The 20713-nt window shown below is 46.2% G+C and overlaps 1 protein-coding gene across 1 annotated transcript in view; it reads left to right on the forward strand.

Moving 5' to 3' along the window:
• The first annotated feature begins 2593 nt into the window (after positions 1–2593).
• Positions 2594–20713, forward strand: part of MUC6 (mucin 6, oligomeric mucus/gel-forming) — a 169026-nt gene continuing 150906 nt past the window's right edge. Inside the window, exons 1-3 of the mRNA XM_078683451.1 lie at positions 2594–2711; positions 19571–19817; positions 20407–20530. Coding sequence (XP_078539577.1) covers positions 2594–2711; positions 19571–19817; positions 20407–20530 — 489 coding nt within the window. The remainder of the gene's footprint in view (positions 2712–19570; positions 19818–20406; positions 20531–20713) is intronic.

Consider the following 20713-nt stretch of genomic DNA (forward strand, 5'->3'; position numbering starts at 1 on the left):
CCAGAGCCAAACTCCACAATAGCTGCGCGGGACAGCTCCACCGGACATCTGTCAAAGGTTGCTCGGGCACTGCAGTACATACAGAAAGGTTATATTTTTCCGCCTGGGGGGGGGACATATTCCAAAAGTTAGATCGGCCGCGCCGGTCAGGTTTGGCTTCATCAACATCATGGATATCCTAGACAAAATGGCAGAGTTCTAGAAGTCCTGGGTTTTGAGAGAGGGAAAGGGTGCCTTTTTAATACGCTTGAGTCTCTATTATGAGCCAAGTTATGCCTATTCTTTGGGGCACATTTACTAAAAGAAATAATGTAACACAGTGCATTGCCATACTAGTATATGGCACTGCTGCTCTCTTCCCCAATGTGGGAGCACAAACAGGTTGCTTAGCTCCAAGTGCACACCTTTGTACTGAACTACAGAAGTGTATGAGCGATGCCTAGCACTGGTTTGAAAGGTACCTTTCCAGTACAAAATACTTTGCTTAAGCATACTTTAAAACTCTTCTCATGTTGTATGTGTGCTGAATAGTGCAGCACAAATGAAATGTGAGAAAAGTTAAGACAACTAAAAACATTTCTCCTTGAAATTGCGTGAGTAGAGAAAACATTATTTTTTGGTGCAAGGCCCTGTCTACCACTTTTAGTAAAAGGGCTTTGGATCACAAAACTATGAGTTGTTGTGTGAACATCCATGTACAACCCATGGGATGTCCTCATGACACACAATAACACAAAACAGGGCTAGGCACTGTTTGCATTACTTTTAGTGCTACATTCCAGCGCAAAAACGTTTGCGCTGGAAAGTTAATACTATATCAACATTTTGCACTGCTTTAAGTCACTTCTTGTCAAGGTGACTTTTTTGCCAGTGCAAAGTGCACTGGCAAAAAGTGTTGATAAATCTGACCCCTTGGGAACATGTTTTTTGAGATACAGCGCCGCATCACCAGTGATCCAAACGTGCAGCAGTGACATCGGCTGGTCTAACAGGATATGGCAACGGCTAAGAGTGGTCAAAATGTAGCTTTATAGCAGAAAGATAGACGAAAGGTGGACTAAACACATAAGGGCAGGAAGATGCGGCTGCATAGTCAAGCTACTTTGTTGTGGTATGCAGACATTCGAGCAATGCGGTTTTCAATAGTGCACCACTGTAAAAAGACAGGGCATGGCCTAACCACACAGAGCATGCAGTGGGTGATTATGACTCTCAGACAGAATCATATTGTACGTCAATACTGACGTAGTTTCAGAGATATGAGGCAAAGTAACACGTGCCCCAGGTTACTTACATGTAAAAGCTTGCATCCTATCTGGAAATGTAATTGTGCACATTGAGAGCCACATTCTCACACAAGCATCTAGTAAAAGCTTGTAGCAGCACACGTGAAATCATGCATCCACAGTGCAAACTACCCAGTCTGCTGCTCAAAGAACGGAGCTGTGCTAGCAGCAAATGGTGGGAGACGGACCCCACTGCTCTTAGCCCTAGTGCTGCTAGCAACAGTACTGCTGGGCCCTGGCGGACAGCCACAGGCTATCATATCCTCTGATACCCAAGTGACTCCTGCGGTAGTGTGCTAACCCATAAGTGAGCGTTATACAAGGGTCAGTCAGACTACACACGGCTCCACCAGCTAGCAGAAGTAGAGGAGACAGTGTCCGGGTGGCGGCAGACTACAAATGGCTCCTCAAGCTAGCGAAGAAAGAAGAGCTAGTGTCCAGGAGTTTGCAGAGTGTCAGACTACACACGGCTGCGCAAGCTAGCCCAGCTAGAGGAGCCAGTGACAGGGAGTCAGCACTGTGAGATTGCACACAGCTCCACAAGCAAGCCCAGCTAGCGGAGCCAGTGTCCAGGAATCAGCAGTGTCAGCCTACACACGGCTGCGCAAGCTAGCCCAGCTAGAGGAGCCAGTGACAGGGAGTCAGCACTGTGAGACTGCACACAGCTCCACAAGCAAGCCCAGCTAGAGGAGCCAGTGTCCAGGAAACAGCAGTGTCAGACTACACACAGCTCCACCAGCTAGCAGAAGTAGAGGAGCCAGTGTCCAGGAATCAGCAGTGTCAGACTACACATGGCTGAGCAAGCTATCCCAGCTAGAGGAGCCAGTGTCCAGGAATCAGCAGTGTCAGCCTACACATGGCTGCGCAAGCTAGCCCAGCTAGAGTAGCCAGTGTCTGGGAGCCGGCAGCGTCAGACTACACACGGCTGCGCAAGCTAGCCCAGCTAGAGGAGCCAGTGTCTGGGGGTCAGCACTGTGAGACTGCACACAGCTCCACAAGCAAGCCCAGCTAGAGGAGCCAGTGTCCAGGAAACAGCAGTGTCAGACTACACACAGCTCCACCAGCTAGCAGAAGTAGAGGAGACAGTGTCCAGGAATCAGCAGTGTCAGACTACACACGGCTCCACCAGCTAGCAGAAGTAGAGGAGACAGTGTCCGGGTGGCGGCAGACTACACATGGCTCCACAAGCTAGCGAAGAAAGAAGAGCCAGTGTCCGGGAGTTTGCAGAGTGTCAGACTACACACGGCTCCACAAGTTAGCCCAGCTAGAGGAGCCAGTGTCCAGGAATCAGCAGTGTCAGACTACACATGGCTGCGCAAACTAGCCCAGCTAGAGTAGCCAGTGTCTGGGAGCCGGCAGCGTCAGACTACACACGGCTGCGCAAGCTAGCCCAGCTAGAGGAGCCAGTGACCGGGAGCCAGCTCTGTGAGACTGCACACAGCTCCACAAGAAAGCCCAGCTAGAGGAGCCAGTGTCCAGGAATAAGCAGTGTCAGACTACACATGGCTGCGCAAGCTAGCCCAGCTAGAGTAGCCAATGTCTGGGAGCCGGCAGCGTCAGACTACACACGGCTGCGCAAGCTAGCCCAGCTAGAGTAGCCAGTGTCTGGGAGCCGGCAGCGTCAGACTACACACGGCTGCGCAAGCTAGCCCAGCTAGAGGAGCCAGTGACCGGGAGCCAGCACTGTGAGACTGCACACAGCTCCACAAGCAAGCCCAGCTAGAGGAGCCTGTGTCCAGGAATCAGCAGTGTCAGACTACACATGGCTGCGCAAGCTAGCCCAGCTAGAGTAGCCAGTGTCTGGGAGCCGGCAGCCTCAGACTACACACGGCTGCGCAAGCTAGCCCAGCTAGAGGAGCCAGTGTCTGGGGGTCAGCACTGTGAGACTGCACACAGCTCCACAAGCAAGCCCAGCTAGCGGAGCCAGTGTCCAGGAAACAGCAGTGTCAGACTACACACAGCTCCACCAGCTAGCAGAAGTAGAGGAGACAGTGTCCAGGAATCAGCAGTGTCAGACTACACACAGCTCCACCAGCTAGCAGAAGTAGAGGAGACAGTGTCTGGGTGGAGGCAGACTACTTATGGCTCCGCAAGCTAGCGAAGAAAGAAGAGCCAGTGTCCAGGAGTTTGCAGAGTGTCAGACTACACACGGCTCCACAAGCTAGCCCAGCAAGAGGAGCCAGTGTCCAGGAATCAGCAGTGTGAGACTGCACACAGCTCCACAAGCAAGCCCAGCTAGAGGAGCCAGTGTCCAGGAATCAGCAGTGTCAGACTACACATGTCTGCGCAAGCTAGCCCAGCTAGAGGAGCCAGTGTCTGGGAGTCGGCAGCGTCAGACTACACACGGCTGCGCAAGCTAGCCCAGCTAGAGGAGCCAGTGACCGGGAGTCAGCACTGTGAGACTGCACACAGCTCCACAAGCAAGTCCAGCTAGAGGAGCCAGTGTCCAGGATTCAGCAGTGTCAGACTACACATGGCTGTGCAAGCTAGCCCAGCTAGAGTAGCCAGTGTCTGGGAGTCGGCAGCGTCAGACTACACACGGCTGCGCAAGCTAGCCCAGCTAGAGGAGCCAGTGACAGGGAGTCAGCACTGTGAGATTGCACACAGCTCCACAAGCAAGCCCAGCTAGAGCAGCCAGTGTCCAGGAATCAGCAGTGTCAGACTACACATGGCTGCGCAAGCTAGCCCAGCTAGAGTAGCCAGTGTCTGGGAGTCGGCAGCGTCAGACCACACACGGCTGCGCAAGCTAGCCCAGCTAGAGGAGCCAGTGACCGGGAGTCAGCACTGTGAGACTGCACACAGCTCCACAAGCAAGCCCAGCTAGAGGAGCCAGTGTCCAGGAATCAGCAGTGTCAGACTACACATTGCTGCGCAAGCTAGCCCAGCTAGAGTAGCCAGTGTCTGGGAGTCGGCAGCATCAGACTACACACGGCTGCGCAAGCTAGCCCAGCTAGAGGAGCCAGTGACCGGGAGTCAGCACTGTGAGACTGTAAACAGCTCAACAAGCTAGCCCAGCTAGAGGAGCCAGTGTCCAGGAATCAGCAGTGTCAGTCTACACATGGCTGCGCAAGCTAGCCCAGCTAGAGGAGCCAGTGTCTGAGAGTCGGCAGCGTCAGACTACACACGGCTGCGCAAGCTAGCCCAGCTAGAGGAGCCAGTGTCTGGGGGTCTGCACTGTGAGACTGCACACAGCTCCACAAGCAAGCCCAGCTAGAGGAGCCAGTGTCCAGGAATCAGCAGTGTCAGACTACACAGTGCTGCGCAAGCTAGCCCAGCTAGAGTAGCCAGTGACCGGGAGTCCGCACTGTGAGACTGCACACAGCTCTACAAGCAAGCCCAGCTAGAGGAGCCAGTGTCTGGGAGTTGGCAGCGTCAGACTACACATGGCTGCGCGAGCTAACCCAGCTAGAGGAGCCAGTGTCTGGGAGTTGGCACCGTCTGACTACACACGTCTGCGCAAGCTAGCCCAGCTAGTGGAGCCAGCGTCTGGGAGTCAGCAGAGAGTCAGACTACACACAGCTCCATAAGCTAGCCCAGCTAGAGAAGCTAGTGTCCAGGAGTCAGCAGTGTCAGACTACACATGGTTGCGCAAGCTAGCCCAGCTAGAGGAGCCAGTGTCTTGGAGTCGGCATATAGTCAGACTACACATTGTTCCACAGAATAGTACTGGTAGATGAGCCAGTGTTGGGAGTTGGCAGAGCATCAGACTACACATGGCTGCGCAAGTTAGCCCAGCTAGAGGAGCCAGTGTCTGGGAGTTGACAGAGCATCAGACTACACATGGCTGCACAAGCTAGCCCAGCTAGAGAAGGCAGTGTGTGGGAGTCAGCAGCGTCAGACTACACATGGCTGTGCGAGCTAGCCCAGCTAGAGGAGCCAGTGTCCGGGAGTCAGCAGCGTCAGACTACACATGGCTGCGCGAGCTAGCCCAGCTAGAGGAGCCAGTGTCCGAGAGTCGGCAGAGAGTCAGACTACACACAACTCCATAAGCAAGCCCAGCGAGAGGAAACAGTGTCTAGGAGTCGGGATAGAGTCAGACTGCACACCATTCCAAAAGATAGCACTGGTAGATGAGCCACTGCCTGGGAGTTGGCAGAGCAGCGGACTACACATGGCTGCGCAAGCTAGCCCAGCTAGAGGAGGCAGTGTCCGGGAGTCAGCAGCGTTAGACTACACATGGCTGCACAAGCTAGCCCAGCAAGAGGAGCCAGTGTCCGGGAGTCGGCAGAGAGTCAGACTACACACAGCTCCATAAGCTAACCGAGCTAGAGGAGCCAGTATCCGGGAGTCAGCAGTGTCAGACTGCACATGGCTCCACAAGCTAGCACAGAAAGAGGAGCCAGTGTCTGGGAGTCAGCAGAGAGTCAGAATGCCCACAGCTCCATAAACTAGCACAGGTAGAGGAGCCAGTGTCCGAGAGGCGGCAGTGTCAGACTGCACACGGCTCCAAAAGCTAGCACAGAAAGAGGAGCCAGTGTCTGGGAGTCGGCAGTGTCAGACTGCACATGGCTCCACTAGCTAGCACAGGTGGAGGAGCCAGTATCCGAGAGTCAGCAGTGTCAGACTGCACATGGCTCCACAAGCTAGCACAGAAGGGGGAGCCAGTGTCTGGGAGTCGGCAGTGAGTCAGAATGCCCACAGCTCCATAAGCTAGCCCAGGTGGAGGAGCCAGTATCCGGGAGTCAGCAGTGTCAGACTGCACACGGCTCCAAAAGCTAGCACAGAAAGAGGAGCCAGTGACTGGGACGCGGCAGACAGCACATGTCTCCACACGCTAGCACAGGTAGAGACAGTGTCTGGGACGCGGCAGGCAACACTTGTCTCTACAAGCTAGCACATGTAGAAGAGAACGTGTCTGGGACGCGGCAGACTACACATGTCTCCACAAGCTAGCACAGGTAGAGGAGACAGTGTCTGGGACGTGACAGACTACAGATGTCTCCACAAGCTAGCACAGGTAGTGGAAAGATTGTCTGGGACGTGGCAGACTACACATGTCTCCACAAGCTAGCACATGTAGAGGAGACAGTGTCTGGGACACAGCAGGCTACACTTGTCTCCACAAGCTAGCACAGGTAGTGGAAAGAGTGTCTGGGACGCGGCAGACTACACATGTCTCCACAAGCTAGCACATGTAGAAGAGACAGTGTCTGGGACGCGGCAGACTACACATGGCTGCACAAGCTAGTCCAGCTAGAGGAGCCAGTGTCCGGGAGTCAGTAGCGTTAGACTACACATGGCTGCACAAGCTAGCCCAGCAAGAGGAGCCAGTGTCCGGGAGTCGGCAGAGAGTCAGACTACACACAGCTCCATAAGCTAACCGAGCTAGAGGAGCCAGTATCCGGGAGTCAGCAGTGTCAGACTGCACATGGCTCCACAAGCTAGCACAGAAAGAGCAGCCAGTGTCTGGGAGTCGGCAGAGAGTCAGAATGCCCACAGCTCCATAACGTAGCACAGGTAGAGGAGCCAGTGTCCGAGAGGCGGCAGACTACACATGGCTGCACAAGCTATCCCAGGTAGAGGAGCCCGTATCCTGGAGTCAGCAGTGTCAGACAGCACACTGCTCCACAAGCTAGCACAGAAAGAGGAGCCATTGCCTGGGAGGCGGCAGAGTGTCAGACTACACACATCTCCATAAACAAGCCCAGGTAGAGGATCCCGTGTCCGAGAGGCGGCAGACTACACATGGCTCCACTAGCTAGCACAGGTGGAGGAGCCGGTATCCGGGAGTCAGCAGTGTCAGACTGCACACGGCTCCAAAAGCTAGCACAGAAAGTGGAGCCAGTGACTGGGACGCGGCAGACAACACATGTCTTCACAAGCTAGCACATGTAGAAGAGACAGTGTCTGGGACGAGGCAGACTACACAAGTCTCCACAAGCTAGCACAGGTAGAGGAGACAGTGTCTGGGACGCGGCAGACTACACATGTCTCCACAAGCTAGCACATGTAGAGGAGACAGTGTCTGAGACACAGCAGGCTACATTTATCTCCACAAGCTAGCACAGGTAGTGGAAAGAGTGTCTGGGACGCGGCAGACTACACATGTCTCCACAAGCTAGCACATGTAGAGGAGACAGTGTCTGAGACACGGCAGGCTACACTTGTCTCCACAAGCTAGCCCAGGTAGACAGTGTTGCTACCTGAATTCTTTTCCTCGGATATTGCGTATTTTTTTACTCCATGTGTAACTTCAATTGTGAATCAGCCCATATTTTTTAATAGACAGAGAAGATGCAACTACATACAAAAGGAGAGCACACTCAGTTAATCACGATGCTGAAATTGACACTGTATGCAAACCCCAGCCATTGAACATATTCCCTTTATCTACGATATCAAAATTGGTGTAATATTGCACTATACATGTATTGTTGCTGAAAAAATCTGTTCAAAATGCTGAATTGAGCTATATAGGTATTCCTAGTATTTCCAGGGGAAGTGGGACTGGATGATCAGCCAACACATCAACAGAATTACATAGTGGACCAAGTACATCTTTCTTTCTCTTCCAGCTGACAATGAAGACCCTGCAAGCTACTACCAGATATGGAATGGTGAGTGTCAGACTTATGCTCAGATCATACAAATTCCAGAGACTATGTTTCCGATGTTCCTGTGTTTTTCTAGCTATGTTATTCCTATAAAAGGAGACTTCACTGTATGATCCAAGAATGGGGGTTATTAAATAGAGATTGCTTATGTTTTCCAGTTTGAAATTATTTTGTAATGTATCATAAACGTGCCCAATACATTTCCAGTTCAATGGTCATATGCATATAAATACAGATGAAAAACAGTGTTATGCCACCCCCAGACAAGTCAGGGGGTGGCATAGCCTGCATACATCGTAATAACATCTCGGTAAGCAGAGCCATCTCCCCTTCTTTCCAGTCAAGTGAATACATGTGCCTTAATATTTCCAGCAAGGGAACACCGGTATGTTCTTTGCAGATCATTTATCATCCACCAGGTGAGAACCTCACCTTCACAGAGCACTTCATGGACATGGTGTCATCATACATGGGTCGACAAAATACCCAAATATTCCTCGGAGACTTCAATCTCCATTGGAATGATCCTAATGGCTCAGCAGTGAACAGTCTTAAGAATTTCCTAGCAGACCTACACCTAACACAGTTCTGCAACATCCCAACGCATGACAAAGGATCGATCCTAGACTTACTAATCTCTAAAACATGTCCCATCCAGCTTGATTCGATCCTACCCTGCGACTGGTCAGACCATCACATCATCACCTCCATCATTAAGGAAAAGGTCAAAACGAGCTCAGCCCAACCCACGAGACCAAAAGTGTGGAAAAGAGACCTAAAAAAACTTATACTCAACTCCTTACCGTCCTCCTGTACTAACTTATTGCTGCCTCCCGTAGGATCTACTACAGTACACAAGCTCACCAACTACTACATCTCGACCATGACATCAATAGTTGACGAGGTAGCACCTCTACAGCTAAAAAGAGTCTCTCTGAAAGACTCCAAACCCTGGTATAATGGTTTACTCAACGATGAGAGGCGCTCCCTCAGAACTGCAGTACAGATCTGGAGGTCATCACCGTCTTCCAACCACCTTATGATCCTTAGGTCAAAGAGAAATGCATATTTACGCAAGATCAAACGCACCAAAGCTGATTACTTTAGCCTCCAACTAGACCAGGCAAGAAACCGTCCAAAAAAACTCTTTGAGTTGATCAAACCTCAATCTAAGGAGGCACCTCAGTGCCCACACAACTCTGAATGCTCGAAGCCAAATTGTGAAGAATTCTCCACCTTCTCCTCCCTCAAGACCGACACCATCAAGAAAGACCTCCTAAAGGACCTAACATTATACGCGAGAACAAATACACTAACTTCTCCTACTCCCATGACCACGCCAGGCCAAACCCTATCAAAATATAATCCTAAAAATAATGCAAGCTGGTCAGCATTTTCCTCCTACTCCGAAATGGCCCTATGCAAAATTCTCAATGCTCTGAACCCAGCCAACCACTCCGCCGACCCGCTTCCGGCAAACGCAGTCAAAGACCTCACCCCATTGCTTCGACCTCTCTGGTCGAAGATCATAAACAGTTCCCTCCAACAAGGATGCATCCCAGACACCCTCAAAATAGGCCAGGTCTCACCCATTCTAAAGAAGCCTACGGCAGACCCCACGGACCTAAGCAACTATCGCCCAATCTCCAATATCCCCACCCTAGCAAAGTTGCTGGAAAAATGTGTACATCTACAGCTAACGAAGCACATTGATCATTTTGACCTACTCAACCAACACCAATCAGGTTTCCGCGCTGGCCACGGCACAGAATCAGACATGACACACATCATGGATGATGCGCTGCAAATACTTGACCAAAATGGATCATGTTTACTCATCCTACTTGACCTATCTTCAGCCTTTGATACTGTTAAACACGAGAACCTGTTAGACCTCCTGAAACACAGAATGGGCCTATCTGGGGCAGTGCTAAATTGGTTCACCTCATTTCTCCAAAACGGGACACAACAATTCAAAATCAAGAATACCCTATCCAAGCCAGTCCCAGTGACCTTGGGGGTACCGCAAGGATCAGCACTTTCTCCAACACTGTTTAATCTCATCCTGGAACCTCTAACGGAAATTCTAAAAACCTGTAATGTGCAATATCACATGTATGCAGACGATACACAGCTATACCTCAAAATACACTCCTTAGAGCAGAGGTCTTCAAACTTTTGTCGGCTGAGCCCCCCATCTAACCCTTTTTACACATCGAGCCTACCCCCCCACCCCCCCCAACACTTTCTGAAAAAAATTGCTGGAAGCTGGTACTCTGCATCATTAATGGCCATTCCCTCCTGCCGAGCCAAGGTCGTACAGGTTAAATAATGTTTAATAAAGTAAGATTGTTTAATAAAATAAAGTTTTTGTAGTGCTTGTGCTTAATATAAAGTTCAAACGAAAAGTCTCCAAGAAAAAATTAGCTAAAAAAATTACATTGGTGATTTATTTTTCACATAAAACACAGAATTTAGGATAGATTAGTAAAAACACTCCCAAAACACAGGTGAGGGGTGTGTCTGTTTTTCTCCACAGAGATGGACGAGTGGATGTATTCTTGCTTTTGCCATCCTCAGGTTGTGCTCCATTTCCAGTCTTGAGCAGTACCTGGAAACGGGAGTGCTCACAACATTTTGCAATATATTTTCTACAGTTTTATATAGAGCGAACATGACCCAAAGGTATTCGAGCGCTTTACAGGAACATCTTTTACATTACACAGACACACCTTCATTTTTGTAAGCACAGGGAGATTAAGTGATTTGCCCAGAATCACAGGATGTTGAGCAAACACCAAGAATTGGTTTCCCAGCTCCACGGTCATCGGCTCTGGCTATTGCGCCACATCCTTGCCCCTAGACGAGATATCAGAAAAAGGGGTTCCACAAAACATGCTTTCAGACACAATTGAAAAATCTGTGATCATGTGGAGTATGGCCAGGTGTTGCCATGCCAGGAGGAGGCCAGCCACAGTTTTCCAAGAAAGCCTAGGAGACATTCACATACACATGTGATATAAGTGATTCAAGAGGATATATACAGCTTTATTCTCTAGCAGCATCAAGAGTCAATTTATTAGCATACTTGGCTTATAAAGAAGATCGCCTTCCAAAGCATCAGAAATAGCAGCACAAGAAAGCATTTAAATTTGGTCTACGAAGGAAGTGAGGACAGATGGTAGGCATACTTCACAATATTTGTTATATTAGGCTTATTGACTCAGCTCATGGACTCAGCCCTAGGGATTGGAACATGTTAAACAAGCACTAGCGACTTTAATCAAGGTCAAATTCATTTTTTTGTAAGTCACTGGTAAATTAAGTGATTTTGTCTAGGATCACATGGTGTTGAGCCAATACCGGACTCGGACCCAGGTCCCCAGAACCAAAGTCAGCACCTATGGCACTGTGATGTAAATACCAAGAATAATAATAAATGTGGCAGTACTGGTGTTTATTGGTGGTGTGCTTCCTGCTGTCGCAGGAACAACAAGGGAAAGCTAAACATGGCCTTGTCTGAAAAAGACCCCCAGCTCCTGCAACAGCGGCATCTCCAGTGATACAATTGTGAGACACGTTTCTGGCTGACCTCCCCCACAACATTCGTTAGAGGCCGTTAGCTGGAAACACTTTTCGCTACCTGCCTGACCACTTACTGACCCTAATCCGGGCCAAAGACTCACGAGAGCAGGGAAGGGGGTAAGGATCCACAGGGGCCCCAGGCCAAGTGCTGCCCCCCCCCCCCCACCGCCCAGTCAGTGGAGCGCTTTGTTCAATGTTAAGCATTTCACCAAATGTCAGATAGACATTCAACCCCAGCTCAGAATCAGTACTGCGTATGTGCCCACATGAATGTGGTTCATCCTTCAAATTTGGAGGGTAAACCCAGAGACCCTTTTAGGAAAAGCAGAGGACTCTGGATCACTCAGAGAATAAGTGGGCACAACAGGTGATTAATAAGGAAACTCATGAGCCATCCTATAAAAATCAAGAATTAGTATCTTGTGTGGTGCTACATGCTGTAGATGGTGCTGTTTTAAGACATGTATTAAATCTGTAGCTAGCCCCTGCCCACTTATTGCTGCGGGTGCAAACAGAGGAAAATTGGAAATTATGCTGCATCCTGATTAGCAGTCACATCAGTGGTTAGAGAAGGATTTTGGCTGGTTGTTTACTTGTTGGCAAAGTGGAAAAGCTCACAACAGGCCTGTGGGGCTTTGCTGTTTTGTGTATTTAATCATCACGGTTTCTGCTTACTTCTTGCTCAGTGGTGCTGTTAATCTCTGCTTCCTGCTAAATTTCTCTGGCCGAACTCTGCTCGGTGAACCCACGCATATTATACACCAGGGTGAACTCTTCACTGCAAATTAGGATATGAGGTGAAATTTTACCATGCCAATTTATAAATAGACCAGGCTTCTTTTCCAGAGGGTTGTTAGTCCCTCAGTCTCAGCCAATGACATTTCAAATGCATTCCCTTGTTCGGGGCGCCACTGAATACCCACTCTTTCTTAGACGTTGAGCCACTTACCTTGTTTCTTGCCCACTGGTTTGGGAAATAGCCTTAAAACTAGTAGTAATAATAGTAATGCGATAGGTCTCGCATTATTGAATGTTTGAGCTATTGGTGTTGCATTATTATTAGCAATGCCAAAAGCTCAAACTTTAATAATGTGAGACGTATTGCATTGCAAATGCTTGTTGGGAGGGCTGCCGAAATCCAGCCAGGCAGGCACAGCATGGGCGTGCTGTAGATAAGACTCCAGACACTGCCCAGCCAAGCCCCCAGCAGTTCGAGCTGAGACACACGACGGCAGGGGGTTAAGCACTTTCCGCCTTAAGTGGCATTTCGCGCTGAAAGCAACCATGGAAGAGAAGTGGTGGGGTGGAGTGCGCTCCCCCCCTGAGGGGATGCTGCTCCTCCCCAGGGGGGCGCGCCCCACAGTTTGAAGACCGATGCCTTAGAGGATGTCAAACTACTCAACACAGCTCTCAGTAACACACAAATGTGGCTGGCAGAAAATGATCTTAAATTGAATGCCCTAAAAACTGAATTTATTGAATAGCCCCACCGGCCCAAATCCCGAAATTGCAAGACTGGATCAAACATATTATGGCGTTCAATGTACAACCGATCATTGTGGATTCAGCAAAGTCACTTGGAATAACTTTGGACAGTAACCTCAACATGCAAAAACATATCAGTAATGCTACAAAGGGAGCACACCTTCAGATAAACACATTGAGGAAACTAAAACCCTTCCTTCCACACAATGACTTTAAGCAGGCAGTACAAGCTCTGGTTATACCCAGAGTGGAATACGGTTGTGTCACCCTTTGTAATGCCCAAAGCATCAACTGCACCCCTTAGAGCCGCAATCAACGCTGCAGCAAGACTCATAACAGGATCTAAACGTTTTTTCCCACATATCCCCGGACCTTCAATCCCTGAACTGGTTACCCCTAGATGCGAGAATTCAACTGAAAATTGCATGCATGACGCACAGAGCCTTACATCAAAAGACCCCCAGTTACCTGGCACAGAAACTCATGATCTCTGGGGGCACCAGACCCTCAAGAAATGCAGTAAAATTACTCCTGAAATCACAAAAGTTCCATAAGAAAAAAACCTATAATAGATCCTTCTCCGGGATGGCACCCAGAATTTGGAATGCCTTAGCCCCTGAAATCAGACTTAACCCGTCCACTATTGCTTTTAAAAAGGAGGTTAAATCCATCCTCATGGCCAAATACACATGAGTTTGATCTGTTGAATCAATAGGACGAAAGACAGTTAAGCTCTCAACCATAAGACACTTAATGATGCCAAATATAACTATATTGTTTTTCTTTTTATATTCTTTGTATTGCTGTGTTGATCTATTTCTTATGGCTTGTATATGTAACACTTACTGTCTGTATAGCGCTCTGATATCCGCCAGAATCTTGTTCGCGCTTTATAAAACTCTACAAATAAAAATAAAAATAAAATGTTTATTGTCTAGGTTTTTAAAAGAAGAAACACAGACCTGTGGTCAGCTGTTTCCATATTATTGAAGCTAATGGTTAATGGCACTGTAATTATGTAATGGTTCTGTATTACTTGCGAACTAGCTATGTAATGGGTTCTTGATTACTGACCCAATAACGATGTAATTTACTTTGTAATTCACTCGATACCGAGATAACAACTGATGGATGTAGCATGATTACACATAGAATGACTATTTGATGAAAGTCTAAACAGTGTTATAATAACTCCTTGATGGATCATAATTACTGCCACAGAAATGGTTTGATGGGGCAAGATTACTGGCAAAGGAACGGATTTGTAGCAGTACAAACAGGCTTTATTGGCTATATCGTCACTGTCAGAATGGCATGAATTCATTCTATTATATGTTAAACATTTCTTATACAAAAGTATAACTCAACAACACAAAAATGTTAGTTAAGGCATATTTTGGGACAGCTAAAAAAATTAAAATGTTAACATTTGTAAAAATGAAATCGCAAAAATAGAAACAAATATTTTTCTAAATGAAATTTCATATTCATAAAATGCTCTGTGCGTAATTTCACAGAAATTAGATTTTACCCTACAACATGGCTTCTTTGAAAAAGCAGATTACTGACCACAAACTGGGTTACTATGAAAAGTAACAACAATCAAAACCTTGCAATTTTGCCAATTAATAAAATATATAGTTTTAAATATTGCTAGCTTAAATTGCCCTGAGTTAGTTTCCTGTTGAATCAACCAGTGACATAATATTTCTTAAATGACAGTGTTAAGATTTGGTGAAGTCACCTGGGTGAATGACATCATTGTTAATGGTCAAGGAAATACAAATACCTATACTTTTTAAATACCACATCTACTTCAAGATATCAAAGCAAACTAGTTGTTGTAGTTATCTGCTATTTCAAAATCTGTAATGTAATAGAAACATCCTAAAAAACGTTTTTATAAAAGTGTGTAAAAATTAGAAATGTCCTTTAGCATTCAAGTGGCATATGTATGTACCATATTTGCACCCTGCTTGCATTTTGACTCGCTCTTTTTCTCATCTCTCTCTATGTACAGATACTGTCAACTTAGTAAATGGTGTAGCTGACAGCAGCAGCGGTAAGCAGACGACTAATACTGCAAAATGATAAGATAATGGTGGATGTGACCTGCATCTCACAGTGTAGTTTCTTCCAGTGGCTCCACAGCCAAGTTTGGCAAAGGAAGACAGAGAAACCTCACTATTTCTAATGATGAAATGACTTACCAGTAACCTACAATACTCCGAACAATCTTTGTCTTGTACTAATATGAGGTATCTGATCTTTGGCCAGGCACCACGTGACCTAGAAGGACCAATCAAAAATAAAGCAAAAACACACTCACTGTCTCTCTCGCATGCCCCTCCTACCATCATGGCAATAAAAGAGGGCTAGACCCAGCACACCTCTTATATATCCCCAAGCTGTATAATGGAATCCAGGTTGTGAAAAGGAGACCGGGGGAGGGTCATAAGTAGCGGTAGAATAAAAAGGGTATTTGGAGTAATGACGATTATCGGTAGGTAACTGAATTATTCCCCAGGCAGGTCTACCCTTTATCTTACATGGTAAAAGCTTATCCTGTAAATCACAAGCAATAGTTATAAGTGACTTAATCCACCTGCTCAAAGTTTGAGGAGACATATTGTTTGTCCATAACAAAACACACCAAAATTACCAAACAACTTACCACAGTGTGACATTTTGTGATAAGGACAAATAAATCTTGAAAGCCCCTAAAACATCCAAAGTATGAATAGCTTCTTCTTCAAAAGTTGTAGATGCTGGCAAAAAGAAGACAAAATTGTTTTTTGTTCCGTATGAAATGAAGGTAGTACTTTAGGACAAACACTGTGCCCCAATTTAGGAACTAACTTTTCTGAATTTTTTTTTAAATGAAGAGGTCTACTTGACCAAGAACCCAGCTCTCCCAGTCTATGGGCTGGTGTTATGACCACCAAAAAAACAAAATTTCAAAGAAAGGTGTTTCAAAATCAATCTCTTTCAAAGGCTCAAAGGGATGAAATCGTAACGCCTTAAGAACCAGAAGAAGATCCCAGAAAGGAGAGCTAGATCTAAAAGTTGACCTCAATAAACAGAAACCCTTCAGTAACCTTGCACCTGAAGCAAATTTTAGGAACAACCACAGGTGCCCTAACTGCCTTTATTGTGGCTCACTGAACTTTCAAAGTAGTAACTGCTAAACCCTTGTCAAAGCCTTCCTCCATAAATTAAAGAATCCATCTAGATTCACTATCAGAGGACTTAAGAATTTCTCCATAAACCATCTAGAAAAAGAGGAGCAATGGTGATCATAAGATTTTCTAGTAGACAATCTTTTCGCCTGCTGGATAGAAGTGGCTACAGGAGAGGAAAGACCTACATTCTTCAAACCCCTCACCTCAACAACCATGCAGACAGTCTCATCATTCTACATTGATCCAATCCAGAGGTACTAAAGGGGACTTTGTTGTATGGGAAATATCTCTTTGCATACTCCACAAGGGAAACCACCCCCATCCCCAGCCAAAAAGGAACTACCTGGACATGGTCCACGCTTTCCTTCCTTAATCTGCCTAAATGTTTGGGTAGCGGAGGAAAAGAAAACAATACGACAGGAGGCCATTGACAAGTCAGAACATCCACTCTCCAACAATCCTGCTCTTGAAATCCCGACAGGAATGTTGGTAGAAGAGTAGTTTCTGCCTTGGTGAAGAGATCTAGTTGAGGAGTACCAAACCTGTGACATATTTTGTTGAAACTGGAAGGAGCGAGTCAGAAGTCGTGGGAAGAGTGGAAAACCTTTCTTGACCTTTCTGCCTTAACATTGTCCCTATTTTTAATATAAGTTGCTGATAAAAGATGAGTATCTGCCCAACTGAGTATTTGTAAGGCGAGATCTGTCAGGTATCAGGATCCCTTGCTTGACTTTCTATTCATGTAAGATTTAGTGACCGTGTTGTCAGTTCTTACTATGACAACCCGATTCAGCAGAATGTTGGAAAAATGTAGAACAGCATGATGAACAGCCTTCATTTCCTTCCAATTTGAGGAGTTAGATCTTTCTTCCCTCAACCATCTCTCCTGAACTGACTGGTTGCCCAAGGTGAACTCCCAACTCAAATTGCTTACACCTTGAGTTAGAATGTAAGGCAGCGGCATGGATAGTGGGACATACCTGATAGGCATGACTGAGTAGGATAGTCTCTGATGGAAGAATGGATGAGTCAATCGTCCAGATATGGTGGATGAGAATCTCCCTGATGTGCAAATTGGCCACGATTGGTGCTAGAACTTTCATGAAAACTCTCAGGAATGTCAGACCGAATGGAAGAACTTGAAACTGCCAATGTTGACCTTCAACACAGAATCTGAGAAACCTGTGATGAGGATGGAAAATCGGAACGTTCAAGTAGGCATCTCTTACGTCTAGAGCCATCATCCATTCCCCTGGGGATACCAGCGGTATTATTCTCTGAAGTGTTTCTTCTGGAGAAATAAATAAAATTTCTCTAAATTGATGATCGATCTGTATTTTCCTGTAGATTTTTTGACCAGGAAGAGTGTTAAATAAAAACCTTTTACTTTCCGATCTTCCGGAACCTGACACATTTCTTTAATAACAGTTCTGATAAGCTTGAGCCTTGATTGAATCTTTTGAGTATGACATCTGGCATGTTTTAGAGTCTGAAGGGACTTCCTCAAACTCCAAAGCATAACGCCTTTCTATTATTTGGAGAACCCAGGCATCTGAAACATTTTATTCCCATTTCTGGGGGGAAAATATGAAAGTCTCCCTCTGACCAGGGGCTCATTATAGTCAGAAATGTTCCCTGGCCTTTTGGGGGAGGAGACAGAAGCTTTAAACAATGAGTTCTCCCCTAGTAAGTTGAAGTGACATTCTTTCCAGCCTGAAAATTGAAACAAAAACTTCTCTTGTTTCTTTCTTCTTGCAGCTCCTTGAGGGGTCTCTGGTTTAACCTGAGCCCTGAACATTTGTGCATGTTTCTGATTCTTGAAAACTCTTTGAAGAAAGGTCCTCTTACTGATCCCCTAATAATTTGCTTCCTAAAAAGGGCATATGTTGCAGTCCCCCCTTCTGAGCCACATACCATTCCAATCCCTCAGATATATTTGACATCTAGCCTCTACATCAGAAGCCATAGATGAGGCCGATGCTTTCAAAATATCGCATATTCGCGTAGCACTGATCAATATTGGTCTTTGCTTCTTACGTGCCTTTTCAATGGTAGGTGATAGAATGGTAGCGATAGAACACTGCTTTTTATCGTCGTGCGTCAGTTGACGCAACGGAAGCAATCCCGCTGAACGATAGTAATTAAATCCTGATAGCTTTCATAAAGAATTTATCTGCTCTTGAAACGTGGAAAAATGGAACGGTTAAAAATTTGACCAAAACAAAATACAAATGATTCAAGCAACTTTGGACCTGGCAGCACCACAATCGGTACGAACAGATTGCAAGTGGTGCAAAACACAGCTGTTCCTCTTCTGCTAAAGATTCCTAGACATCAGTCGGCATCAACATCCTTAAACTGCACTGGCTACCTATAAAAAAGCTCATCAAGTTTACGGACTTATGCATAGCGCTCAGAATTTATAACAATAACCGCCCACATATTTTAGGCCAGATGTTGCAACAGTACACCCCTCGAAGTCTTAGTCAGTCCACCTAGTACTATCCTGAGAATACAGAAAAGCTAGAGCGGAGCTCATTCCTGGCGTTTAATACTCTTGAGCAAGATGCCACTCTTACTGAGGGTGACCTCAGATGAACTATCGTTCAGAAAAGGGCTTAAAACATGGCTTTTTTGTTGAATCTCCCGGTGTTACTAGTTGGTTATGATATGTCTGACCTAGTTTCTTTGGCCCATGCTGCAAGGCTGGACAACTCAGTGGGCTCGAGCCCAGGTTAATTGATAAAACAGAAAACACAGTCCAAAAATCTAAGTGACTCAAAACCCCACATCCAAAACGAAACGAAGTCAAACCTAAGCACACAAGAAAGGTAGATTTCACAAAGTTTTAGTGTCATGTTAGCAGTAATTGGTAGCCAACTAGAGACATGTTTCAGGGGGAGATATGAAAAGTCTGAAATGAAGAGTAAATACCAAGAAATCGGTTTAACAACAAAATAAGTTTCACACAATTAACAGAAAGACTATATTGTCATTGTGAATTTTACAAACTCTGCCTAACAACCCATTAAAATATGAATCCTGCATTCGTGTAAGTATCCTAATATACATACTCTGCTTTCCTTGGAGTGAATAATTCGATAGCATGCACCTAGCCTGCCTAGCTTCGGTGCCAGTCTTTGTTGTGTTGTTAAAGCCCTGGGAGTTTCTAGCCAATCAGAAGATTATATTATATATGTGCATAAAGGGATAAACCCGAAGGTCTGTCCACTTTTGTAAGGTCTTTTGTAATGACGAAGAGGGGAATTTTACAATATTCACTAAACACGTAGAAGCTCGGTGTGATGTTTCTGGTTTCCATTAGCCGTTATCCATATTCTAAAATATTACGGACTTTCGAATCATGAAACCGTGAAATTAGTTATTTGAGAACAGTGATAAGCTAAACCAAAGAGTCAAAAAAGCAGTTTCATATACAATGAAACTGACCCATATTGTGTTTCGTTATCTCGCCCAGCTGTAGATCCGGACAAAGTTCGCTGTTCGACCTGGGGCAGCGGGAATATTCTCACCCTGGACCGGGACATATATTATTTCAGTGGGACCTGCAACTACATCTTCGTGAGGGTCTGCCAGAACACGCCGCCGGAGATCTTCAACGTGCAGTACCAAACTGCAGAGAACGGGACCATCAAGGTCATCACCGTCCTGGTTGGACCAATCAACATTGTTGTGCAAGGGAAGAGCATCACTGTCAACAACAAGTGAGTACTCGCCTTTAAGCAACAGGATGCTTTTTCTTTGGTGGATTTAGAGTGTGGAAGAAGCAAAGAGTGGCCAATGGTCAATGGCTCTGGTAGTATGTTCTAAAGGTGAACAGGGATATTTCCCCACGCCTGACCCTCTGGAAGACAGGCAGTTCTTTGGCAGCCTCTCACATGGCAGGCATGCCAAAGCTGTGCATGATATGTAAGCCTATTTCAATCAATCATTTCGTTGGAATTGATATTTTTGTGACCCACACAATTTCCCCCCTGGTCGGTCTGCTGTAGGCATTAGACATACATATCATGTCCTAAATATTATTTACTGAATGTTACCCCAAGGGCTGTAGATTTTCTATTATGAACTCCAATGGAAGTATATTTTTTAGACAATATCATGATAGTCTGACAACAAATTTCTGCTATTAATCCCCTTGGAGGCCTGCTCCTCTTCAATATCACGCTATATTGATTAACCTTTGAAACTGGTCAACATGCACAGCGTTATGTGTATTTAATGCACAGGTGAAATTTGGGGAACATCAGCTACTAATGCGGCTGCTAACATGTATTTGGTTTTGTTTGCCAGGAAAATAACGATCCCTTACAGCTACAACGGGATCCAGATCATGAAATACGGAAGTCAAACCGCCCTGATAGCCAAGCAGCAAGACTTGGAATTGTCTGTCTTCTGGGATAAATACGGCCTCTATGTAAGTACCACCAGGGTGCAGGCGGCACGCTTTCCGAATGGGTAATCTGGAAAGCCAAGGACAATTCATTCTATTGGACAGTGCAGAAAAATGGTGGAGAGAAGCTTTCCAACGAAACTGGGAGAAGTAGTGGGGCCAGCGGTAATCATGCCAGTTGGCCAGACTCCTGGAGATTGTTACTCT

Source organism: Lissotriton helveticus, chromosome 3_1, assembly GCF_964261635.1.
Source record: "Lissotriton helveticus chromosome 3_1, aLisHel1.1, whole genome shotgun sequence".
In the NCBI taxonomy this organism is placed as follows: Eukaryota; Metazoa; Chordata; class Amphibia; order Caudata; family Salamandridae; genus Lissotriton; species Lissotriton helveticus.